Raw genomic sequence first — 12,674 nt, forward strand, 5'->3', positions numbered from 1 at the left:
AGACCTCACCTTACGCTTCTTTACTTGTTCCTAGTGTGCAATATAAGTAATCTCAAGTCAACACTGCCTCAATTTCAGACTCAATGGAGATTCTCTATGCCCTATGGTTCAATGCCCAAATCCCTCAATGACTGACATGAAGTCCTACTCTTCTATTCTTACTTTTTCATGTTTGAATGATGTATCGTGACTACCCAATTTTCTCTCCTTTCAGACTCTTATAAGATTGAATTTAGATGCAGGGCCTCTCTCTCTTCTTACCCCAACAGGACAAGGTTGTTGCAAAACACTAAAGAAGCAAGCAAATCAGAGGGGGTCCCTATTGGAGATGGGGCGTGTGTGTACAACACAACATGATCTTAATCTCACTTTGATACTATTTTATAGCTTATTTTTCATACACCAGCTAGAAATTGAACATAGGACCTTTCCATGACTGTGCTTGGTATGCTATGGTGCACGACTACTCAAGCTACCAACTCCTTTGTGGTTTGGGGTGTAGCTTGCTTTCTTCCAACATTCTGTAACGTTGACTCAAAAGGCAGGTTATTAAAGTTGACAATGTAGGATCAATCCCTTCATCTAAATCCTACTTTAGGCACAACTTGATCTTTTAGTTTTTGTTATCACAAAAGCTCGCACCCTCAGCAACCTTGTGAAACATGGAAACAAACCCAAAGTGTGGGACCTTGCACAAGGGGGTTGAATCTCCGGAGAAGGTCGGCTTCCTTCTCAATTCAGGTGCAAGTGTTGAACCAACTCAACACTTCAAAACTATGTCCAAGGCCTATCCTAACAAATTGTAGAGGTAAAGGGAAGAGAGAAATGCTTGAAATAAACGGAGGTGATGCACCAAGAAGATATTGTTCCTCTCCCTACTTGAAATGACACAAAGAATCAACTGAAAAACCCAGGAGATACACAAACTTCAGTTGTATGAGTGACCCCAATGCATGTATGGAGGTTAGAATTCGCTGAATGCCAAGAGGGGAGAAGGTTTCCCACAAGCCACACTCAGAAATAAGTTAACACAACATAAATGAGAGAAGAGCCACAAAACATAAACCTATGATGAAGGTAAGAAAACATACACAGCATACATAAGTTGAAAGAAGGCAATAATGGTGATTTCAATTAATTATAAGGCCAATGGCCAACTTACAGTTGCAAAATACAGAATAATACAAGAGAAGTGAGAGAGCATAGAATGGCTCAAGCCAACAGGGAGAGAACCCTTTACAATGAGGCTTAACAGCCTTTATATAGAAAATTGGTTTCAAGAGTGATCATGACCCCTGTATGTCAGTCTAGGAGTGCAAGGAAGTGCATGCACTTGACTTCTGTACATGCAAGCAACCTAGCCATACCCACAAAAGGCAACCCTGAGAAGGGTGGATTGACTAACCTTCCAAAGTCAGAGTACGCAAACATGACATAAGTCACTACAACAAGCATGGCCCCGTACCTCTCTTGATGGAAATCTTGCCAAAAACATTAAATACAACCATTGTGGCTCCACAAAAGAAGGTGCACAAGTCACAAAAGTCGTCAGAGCATTTAAAGCTTTGAGTGTCGATCACGCCATCCGGAAGTGTTGCAAGCTAGAAGGAGCTTGGAAAACTTCGTAGACCTAGGTCACCGAAGTTGGGGAAACTTTGAGGACCTGGGTCACCGAAGTTGGGAAGACTTGGGAACCTGGGAACTTTGGGGTTCCGGAGTTCTAGGGTTGAGGAAGAGAAGACTTAGGAACTTCGGAGACCTGGGTCACTGAAGTTGGGGAAACTTCGAGGACCTGGATCACCGAAGTTGGGGAAACTTCGACGACCTGGGTCACTGAAGTTGGGAAGAATTAGCAACTTGGGAACTTCAGGGTTCCGGAGTTTTGGGGTTGAGGAAGGGAAGACTAAGAAAAGGAACTTCGGAACCTCGGGGTTCCGGAAAGGAAGAATAGAAAGAAGGCCAGGAACTTCGGAACCTGGGGGTTCCGGAGTTTCAGGGTCAGAAGAAAGAAGGGAAGGGAAGGAAGGAACCTCCGACAAGACAACACCTCACACTTCATAATTCCATTGCTTTTCTCCTCGATCAACTGAGGCAGCGCTGGTCCATAGAACAAATCTCTGATCGGTTCTCACTGATGGACCAAGGGTGTCATAAAATGACAACAGTTTTATCACGACTTTTCAAATTATTTTCCTTCTTAACATCTTCTCACTCACAAAAGAGGTCCAAATTTCACAAAAAGAAATGTGTAATTTGATAATTTAGCAGTGTATTGGACTTATATTGGGAGGACAGTATAACTTGTTATCAACAATTAAACCAACAATAATTTTCAAGATAAAAAAGAGATCAACAAGAGCCAAAAAAGTTCTATTAAAGCAGCAACAATTTCACAGATTACTGAATTTATTGGTTAGTAATGCCTTTCAATAACTAAACTAAAATTAAACTTTAAAAACCATTTCGCCATACCTCTGGAATATTATGTAAGGCAATAGCCAATGCCAAGTTCAAACCAACACGGAGACCCTACACACAAGATTAGCAGTTAAAGTTAGAAGTTGAAAGAATCAATTACAGGTTATAAATAAATCAGTACATTGTATCAAGGGATTAAGGTTCTTTGGGCACAGGCATCAAATAAGTATATGGCATGTTTTTCTACAAACCCCAATCACATCATGTAGGGGAATAACGTCATTGTAGCATCAAACATTTTATAAAGGATGAAACAAGTAAGCATGGTTTCCTGTGCACCCATTATTCAGGCATTCAGGCTGCAACACATCTTTTTCATGCTTGTTCTTAACATGCCATAAGAAAGGATGAGTATTTCGACAGAATAAAACTGGCCCATGGGTATGATGAAATCATGCCTGTGTGGAATAAAAACATAGACATAGACTATGTTTGTAGCAATTAAAGTAATGTAAATCACTTGAAAGGCACTCCTTCCTTCCTTATTGCTAAGAATTGACAGATTAATGATCCATATAAGAAAGCAAAATGATAACATGCCTGTGAGGAATAAAAACATAGACATAGACTATGTTTGTAGCAATTACAGTAATGTAAATCACTTGAAAGGCACTTCTTCCTTCCTTATTGCTAGGAATTGACAGATTAATGATCCATATAAGAAAGCAATCCATCCTGTCATGATCTTTTCTAAAGATTACAGCCAGACTAGTAATTTATCATAAGCGTTCCAACAAAAAATAAGGAGCAAGATATATAACACCTTGATTGATCCAAGGAAGACAGCCATTCCCTCTGGGAAATTATGCAAACTGATACCTGGAAGCACAAAAATAACTATATTGTAAACTGAGAAAGGCATACCTTCATCTACAGTATATATTCAAATTTCTGTACCATATCATGAAATATAAAGGCATTCTATTTCAAATGCACTTGCTTTGAGTTTCTAGGAATGTAAATTTCATTCAATTAAACTTTTGTGAACTTTTTCCTGCCATAATTCTCAAAAATTTCATTCGCTATGTATCCATAACATGTGCATGCATGCAGGTGTTAGAACTTAGTAATTGGTTCCATTATTGAAGTTACAAACTCCACTCAAGCAGAAAACAAAAAGGAAAGAATCGAAAGATAAACCAAGACATATACTGAGACCAATGGGCACCTTAAACCTGCAGTTAAAAATTTAAAAAGGATAAAACTCACCATGTACACAAATGAGATACAAACCATCCATTTGTTGATGACAATCATCACCCTTAGGGTGAGTTTATTAACCCTAGAATAGGGCATCCTTGCCAAACCTTAACATCTAAGGTGAGCTAACCAGTCTCAAAGTAGGTCAGCCTTATATCACATAGATCCCAATGATATCATAACACTGTACCTTATTGGATCCTAAAGTAATAATCCCAATGATACCAAAGGTCTGTAACACGTCGTCTCCTCAAGCAATCCTCAAGCAATATCCCAAATGATATCACAAGTAGGTATCTCAAGGGACCAGTAGATGGAGTGAACCTGGAATTTCCAAGCATACAAAATGGAGTAATTTTAAAACTCAATCCTTCCAGCAAATAAAAAGGTGAATCACAGAAGAAAGAAAATTCAAGGAAGAAAGAAAAGTAAAGGAAACCAATTCACAGAATGTAATTAGATGGAAAAAAAAACAATATAACTTAAAAAACAAAAATGCTTTTGAGATCTACAAATTTGAGCAAGAGTGTTCACACTATAATGTAGCCAACCTCTTTAGACAAGAAAATAAGGGACAGTTATCCCTCTGTACAATTTTTTGGATTAGCAAACCAGTTAAATTGCTTCTTAATTGAAATCAGAAATAAGGAATAATCACAGATTACATGCTAGTGATTAAAGATAAAAAGATGCATGGAAAGTAAACCATGGGATGACTTGGAACCAGAAAAGCGCTTTGTTAGGGTTTCTCAATAAAAAGATATTTTTGGTGAAGTATTTACTGATTATGTCCAGATAACATGAATAGCAAAGATGAGGAGAGAATCCAGTTATCCCTTTTTTTTCTTTTAAGATGGGACTGAGCTTAAAGGAGTGAGAAAACAATACGGACATGAAATAACAGCTTCTAAAGTTAAGGAAACTCATTTTACAAGAAGGGAAAAAGAATAAATATCTAAGAAGAAGCCAGGCTTCTCATGAGGATGGTTCCTCTAAGAAGCAGCCAAATGACTTTGTAGATCTTGTTCCTACAGATGCCTAAGCTCAGGTAGATGATTTTGATGACAATGGATTAGTTTGCAAGTTGATCATTTTATTAATGTATGGCCCTTGACTGAATCACTTAAATTATGGGTGGTAAAGTTGGAAACCTCTCATCTTGGGAAACATTGGTATCCTCACAATAGGCAAGGCACTCTTCAAAAACAGTCAACAGTCAAGACACATAGACAGCTTTACAAATAAGATGTTGGGTCACAACATCCTTTATTTAAACACCAAATATCTAAACATATACATGTGAATCCCATTTTGGGTTTGCATGAGATTCGTCTTCACTGGAATGACCAACTTCTAGGAAAGATTAGGAATAAAATTGGCTCCTTTCTGATAATATCTGGATAAACCAAGAAAAGAGATTAAGAAGCATAAACGCAAATCCATGCAAAAGTTCAGCTAGAAGGTTATCTTCCAGATGCCATCAACGACTGAGTCATTGATTGGAAGAAAAGTCAGAAGTTGGACCATGAGCAGATGTTTTACAAAAAGACCAAGTCTTTATTGGTACAACAGAAACATCTTAGTGTACACATGTTTATGAGTTAGATTCATCATTGCTTCTGGTTTTGAATTGGCATGTCAATAGGTTTCTGCTGGTAAGCATATTTTATTATTGTAATGTCCCCTTTAGGAACAATAATTTATATCCACGAAATTGCAATATATTTAACAATGAACAAACAAAAAATGAAAATAAGATCCGAGCAAAAAAAAAATGAAAATAAGATATTAAATAAATAAGAATGGTTACAAATTTCTTGATTATCCGATACGAAATCTGATTTGTATGCACAAGAAGGTGATAGTGATCTTTAAACAACTCCAATTGCTGTTTCTGATTTGTTGTCCATATAACCATGCATTAAATTGAGTATAATTCTTCCTATATAAGATACTGCTGCTCCCTAATTATGACTCTAAAACCATGCATTAACCTTGTATAAGTCTGCCTATAACTTGACTGCTTCACCTGATTGAAAACCCAATAATTATGCAGTTCTGTTATGAAGCCTTGCCTGTTTTATGTACTTGAAATATATGCCTCCATGTTATATACTTCTGCTCTACTAGAGTGATCCAAATCTGGAAATTAATAAATAAAATTCTTCACACCTCCTTTATCTAAACAACCTCCCTTTTATATCTTCTCATCTCCTTAGAGACATCTCCTTTCAAGTAGTCACAACTTTTCAAACAAGTCACATCTCTTCACATTCCTTAGTAACCGTACTTAGTAATCTCTTTACAATTTTGTTTGCATATTAAAAAAGAATTACTACCTTACTTAATCGGCCACCATTTGGTTACTAAATCTGAATTATATCTAATTGCTGCCACTAACACATCGTACCCTTTGAAATATGTTCCATTCTTTTAAGGAAACAACTCGTATCACTTTATCATTATGATGTGTAAATAAGACAAATTTGTCTTATATGCTTTTTGTTTTAATTCACAAGACAGAGATCGCAGCCTTCTATTTTTCCTTAATCGTACCTTTTTACAATTTGTCTTATTTGCAATTTTGTCTCATGTGCAATTTTTGTCTTATGTGCCTTATTTTGTTTTATTCTCTTGGCTTTTTACTTTTGTCTTATTCATGCCTAGCGCTGCCTTTGTAATGGTTTATCTTCTTAATAAACTAGTTGCTGCAGTGACAATAAAAGGTAGTTAACATAAAGATCTTCTTTGATAATGTCTTCATATATCTCTGCATACATCTGTGCATTTGTAATTATATGTCTGATGGCTGTTGCTCCTTATTGTCTGTATGTCTTGTTGATTATTAATAACCATAATCACAACATTTATTAAATCTTTATGTAAACTCTGTCTCTTAAGACTTCATTACTTATCTTAATCACTGTCATTAATTGATGTTCATTATTTTAATTTCCATGCTACCTTTAATGATAGTTAGTTGCCTTCCTTTAACATGGGTCATTTTTATTCTTTTTCATCACTGCTCCTATCAGTCAAGTCTTTAGACAATTTCAACTAGAATGTAAAATACTCAGCCTGCATTTTATTTGTTTGGTTCTAGAGATTAGAAATTTGGATGGGGAGATCATAATTATGTAACTTTCTACGTACTTATTTGGTCAGCATAAAAGCACCTTTCTGTAATGTATTAAAGACAAAAAAAAAGATAACACTAAATATAATCTGTGATGTGTGTTCATATCATCATCAAATAAAAACAATTTGTTCCCTTCCTTGAACGTCTGTGCATACTTTTTTGGATAGGCATATGACATAGTCTGTTTGTACTAGAATACGATGGCTTAAATTCAATACATTGACATATCTAATTGAAGATCCCTTGACAACATTGGTCTTACTACCAGTTGCTGATCTACGAAGGGTCCTTGTAATAAAATCATAATGGAATTAAAGGTTTCACTAAAAACAAAAGAGAACCCTAAAATGCATCAACAAATGATTGGAAAAATGGCATGATAAAATGATTGAAACTATACTCAGAAATCTAAAATTTTGTCAGAACAAGCTTGCGAATCCTTCCTGATCTTACCTGTTTCTTGAATTTGCCTACTGGATGCTTAGATTAGGCTAATAATTCCTAGTAATAGACATGTGTGATGAAATTAGCTTCTGAATTTTTCGCTTGAATAAATCAAGTTACACAGCAAGTTAGCAAACAACAAACAACAATTTTGACTTTGCAATTTGCAAAAAACCTATGTTTCTCCAAGTTTCTAGGATGAGGAGATGAGCTTCAAGGATTGAAAAAAAAATGGATTTTGAGGACAATGAGGAATCAGAAATTGTCTAATTTGCAGTACTCTATGTATTGCTCTCATTTAACTGACCATCCCTTAGCCTGTTTTAGTTTGCATTTAGCCTCAGCTTTTTCACCATCATCAAGATGTCAAGGTGTTTCTTCTATCTGACTTAAGCCTTTCCTAGACTTCAATTTCAGTTTCTTCCTACTTAAGAATTTTGCAATTATAGTAGAGACATGGACTCTATCACAATTGCAGTAGTATCCGCAACATTCAAATATGTTGTAAAAGAGCTAAATCCCATGTTCATTTCTTCCAACATGTAAAATCCAACTTCCAAGGCTTTTCTGAGTTTTTCCAATGGACTATTCTAATTCTTTTATAAAATATCCTCTTAGCCATTCACAAGAGAGATATATTGTCATGCGTATCCCTTTTTAGCTCCTCTTTACAATCTTGAAACCTTTATTCCTTCCTATATATCGCTTTGGCATACTTTGGTGATTTCCATTTCCTTTAAAACTTCTTTAAGGTTTTTACAATGTTTTCTGCAAGTTTATATTTACCTTCCTAGCACATAGTAGACTAGAATAAACACACACTCACAATATTTCCAAATTACAGAGAGTTGAAATATAGTAAGCAGGGATCTGACTGAGGCCAATTCCCAAGCAGACCCAAGCATTTTTCTTCTCCTAGACACAAATTCAGATTAAAATTTCTGCACTCACAATCAGCATTTACAAATCATCACAATCTTGCACCGAAAATCCCAAGTCCATATGGTCTAAGGCTGAGATACCGGTTCTTGGGGAAAAAGGTTGGGTCCGGGTCCTGGTTCTTGCCCGGTCCTAGTCCGAGCCTGGTTCTCCTTGGGTTCCACCCGGGTCCTGCCCAGAGAACCCAGCCACCCGAGCAAGACCCGGGTGGAACCCAAGGAGAACCCAGGCGGACCCAGGAGAACCAAGGCCCGTGGGTTCCCAAAAACAGAGCCCACGGGTCATAGAAGTCAAAAAAACAATCAAAAAACAACTATGTATCATTTATTTGTTATCATTTATGTATCATTGTATGGGAAAGTTACATTGTATGTTTCATATTTTTATGTTTGAACATATATAATTTTGATGTTTGAACATATATATAATATATGACATATGTATATATTATATATATGTGTATGTGTACGGACGTACCCGTAATCGTACCCAAGAAAAAAAAAAATTTGCCGAATCCGCGAATCCGTACCCAAATCTGTATCCGTATCCATACCCGAATCGGTAACTTAGGTCTAAGGATGCAACCGCAACTCCCTAGTCTCTACTACAATCACAATAGCAACCCTAATCCTAATTGCCATCAGATTATGTCTTCTACTACAGTGGTCTACACAAGTTCCTGTTCAGCATCTGAATCATCATCCTTCAAAATCAGGGATGCTTTATCTCACCTTTTTATATCTCTTAAAGCATTTCTTTATATAAATTAGTTTGTTTTATAAAGCACATTTCTTTCTTGCAAAGCAAAGCTTAGTACTTATTGTCTATGGAATGAACATAATTTAATCTAGGAGAAATTACATTTGGATAAGACCAAACTTTCTTGTTTATGCTAATCTAGAAAGGTTGAAACTCTATTTCTGTGAGTTTATTTTAATTTGCAATTAAGTGGCAAAGCCAACAGATATTACCAAAGAGAACTAAGAAAAGCTCAATATCTATGGACTGTGACCAAAGCCCATTTGGATTCTGAAACAACAAAAGTAAAACTGGTTGGAGAAAAATATGATGAAGCAAATGTTACATAAAGATAGATAATGCAAAAAATTCCAATAATTAAGATAGTGGGTTAACTTTTAATAGTAACAATAATGAGCATAAAAGTTACACACAAAGAACCAAGGTTGGGTCTATGGATAGACACCTTCATCCCAAGTTCATTCAAAGGTAAGGAGGAGTTGCCATTGAAGAAACATAAAATTCAATGCAAGATGGTATTGTAGACACCTGAAAAATGACTAATGCATTTTCATCTCATCATTTCATCATTTCTCATCAATTTTTCTATCGATATTAATTTGATCATTTGATTAAACTAGCATTACATCCTTTTTTTTGGCAAAATGCATATACTATATACATATATATCATAGAAACGAGACTTGGACTCAGTGTGGACTCGGTGAGGATGACTCGACTCGAGACTCGGCAAAAAAACTCGGCGCAAACTCAACAAAGACTCAACAAGTGAAAAACCCAAGAAATTTAGAGATTTTTAAGGATTTAAAACTTGTTTCATGCACCCTTTATTAAATAAACCTTAAAGACACAATAAAATCATCAAGTAGAAGTTAATTTGATCACATACACAAGTATACATCAATCACATAATGATAAATGCAAATTATAGTTTAAGGAAATAGCACACTTAGATATATAAATATTCTCAAATGTATACAATACTCATGGAATATGAAATCCATGACATCAAATGTTCCAAACAAATATCAAAACAATAACTAGAAGTCTATGGTTCAAAGGAGTCTACATCCCTCCTACGAAGGCATCTAAGGTAGGTCCCACTAACTAGTGGGGGTTTGGGAGTGCAAATGCTAATTTCCCCATGGGTAAGAAGTGGGGGTTTGGGGGTTGTGCCCCTAGAAAAAAAAATTAGAGAAAAACAGAAAAAAAAAATGTTCGTTTTTGTCATTTTTTGAGATTTAAAAAAATGTATGAGTCTAGCTAAGTCTGAGCATCAAGACTCGTCGAGTCTAGGTTGAGTCCGCGAGTCTCACCAAATCTCACCATGACTCAATGAGCCCAAATCCGGGCCCCTAGGACTTGCCCAAGGTCACCCAACTCAGGACTCACCGAGTCTTAGCGAATCTCGAAACTCTTATATATATATATATATATATATATATAAGAAATACAGACAGTTTGTACATAGTATAACTAGTGAAGATATTGGAAGCAAGACTCAACCAATATGCCATACAAAACCAAGGAGTTGATGTGTTTTTTATGCACATTCGAACACAAAATAAAATACCCAAAAGTATCTTATCCTCTCTTGAACAAAGTTACTCAAATGCTGAAGATTAGCTTAAGGATCAAGGATCACTTGAGACAACTCCAAGGTTCTTATATGTCAGGTTACGACGTGTGGATAAGTTAAGAGGTTTGATGTTATAATGCTGGAATCACAAAGGGACTTACGTTGAATTGATGAATTCTTGGATTGCTGGAACTTGATCATCTGATGTTGCAATCTTGTGATACTTTTATCCTAAACTGGCTTGAGTTGAAAAAAAAAGAACAAAAGGAAAGGGTTTAATAAGTCTATTCTAATCCTAAGAATGCAAGAGAATAAGTGAATGATTCAATGGAATCCTACTGAGCGAGGTCTCACCATTAACTTGAACAATTTGACACAAGCTCAGTGCAATCTTCTAAGGGATAATTTAAAGATGTTCAAACCATTACCATCAAACATTGGTCACCATTCAAGTTAATGCATAAACAATGGACGCATAACAATTTGAAGTTAAGCTCGTATCATTCCAGTTGACCACACAAGGCACACTTACAATCAACAAGAGGCTAGTGGTATGGACTAAACGGATTCCACACAAATGCATTCAACAAATTCCTCCATTCAATCTAATCAACATGAAAGTAAATTGAGAAGTAAAGACCATGCAAGTTGTTGAAGTAACTAATTAAATTCACCATAACTTCAATGAAATCAATTGTTCTTTACAACAAGGTTTTGGCAACAATCTTTGCCTTCTCCTAATCTAACTTCTATTCTAATTGCTATTCACTATTCTATTCCTCTGCTGTATTACTATTCTCTTACTATTATTCTTCTATTATCTCTCTATTAACCTTTACAAATGAAGAGCTTGAGCCTTTTATAATGCTCTCAATACAATTCAATGGCTCAGATCAATTTGAGATCAATGGCCGAGATTTTACAATGAAACCCTAATTAGGGTTTGTTACAACAAACTCTATTCCAGCCAATAAAATGATCGCAATATTTGGACACATGTCTTTTCTGGAATATTTGACCAATGGATAATGAGGGTAGGTGCTTTGAAGTTTGTGCCATCATAGACGAGTCAGGTACATTGCATCTAGACATGTTGATGTGGAACTTCTTTGATTGGTGGAGATAGTGACCGAGATGCCACCTCAACTTGCTCTCGTACTTGGTACATTATCATGAAGGGATGTTGAGAGATATCTCTTGATACTCAACATTAGTCACTTGCTCAAAGTAGTGGTGATGGGGAGAATTGATGTTGTTGAGTCATTCCTCCATCCTCGCCTGCTTGCCTTGGGGTGATTGTATGATTTCTCCTTCGCACTCATTTGATCTCTTCATGTCTCCATGGTGTGGTGAGAGTTGAGATTCCTATTGGGCATTTTGTGTTTGTAAATGAAGTTTTCTCCTTTGCATGGTGGTGTAGATCTTACAATCTCCCTCCTTTTGCTTTGCAACCACCATCCTTGATGTTTTTTTGTATTTGCTAATGATGTTTTCTTCTGGAGGACATCTCCTTGACATTGAAATTTCTTCCTTACGACACTTGTTTTGTTCCTCCTCCAACCTGATCCCCTTGATTTCTTTCTTCATCTCCTACAAAACAAACAAATGAGCATCAAACACACAAGAAATATAACCTCTATAATCTCTTAATTTGATATGATTTCTAATTTTATGTGATTTGCAGGTTTGATAAGTGCATTTAGAGAAAATTCGCTCTCATGAAGGAGCAATTGAAGTGAAATTCGCTCCAAAAGTGGGGGCACTTGAAGTCTCGCTCACTAATGACAATTCAAATGTACTAAATCACACTGAATCAAAGCTTTAGGGGTAGATTCGCTCCAAAGAAGGAGCACTTGAAGTGAAATTCGCTCCAAAAGAGGAGCACTTGAAGTGATCTTCAAACTTGTCATTGAAGTTGCTTTCACTCGATTTCCCTTCATTCTATGGGTTCTAACATTGAGTCTTCCAACCATTTATTGATGAAAACATGACAAACTAACCTTAGGGAAGGCCTCTAGAGGAATTTCGCTTTGAGAGTGGAGCACATGAAGTAAAATTCGTTTCAACTGGGATGCACTTGAAGTTCGTTCCAAAGTGGATGCACTTGAAGTTTGCTCCAAAGTGGATGCACTTGAA

The 12,674-nt window shown here is 36.2% G+C and overlaps 1 protein-coding gene across 6 annotated transcripts in view; it reads right to left on the bottom strand.

Moving 5' to 3' along the window:
• Nucleotides 1-12,674, bottom strand: part of LOC131047072 (zinc transporter ZTP29) — a 100,923-nt gene that overhangs the window by 14,043 nt on the left and 74,206 nt on the right. For all 6 annotated transcript variants that reach the window (XM_057980914.2, XM_057980928.2, XM_057980936.2 and 3 more), the window contains exons 8-9: nucleotides 3,242-3,297; nucleotides 2,473-2,529 (exon numbers count right to left, since the gene is read on the bottom strand). In XM_057980914.2, the coding sequence (XP_057836897.1) occupies nucleotides 2,473-2,529; nucleotides 3,242-3,297 (113 nt within the window). The remainder of the gene's footprint in view (nucleotides 1-2,472; nucleotides 2,530-3,241; nucleotides 3,298-12,674) is intronic.

Source organism: Cryptomeria japonica, chromosome 4 (genome assembly GCF_030272615.1).
Source record: "Cryptomeria japonica chromosome 4, Sugi_1.0, whole genome shotgun sequence".
Classification (NCBI taxonomy): domain Eukaryota; kingdom Viridiplantae; phylum Streptophyta; class Pinopsida; order Cupressales; family Cupressaceae; genus Cryptomeria; species Cryptomeria japonica.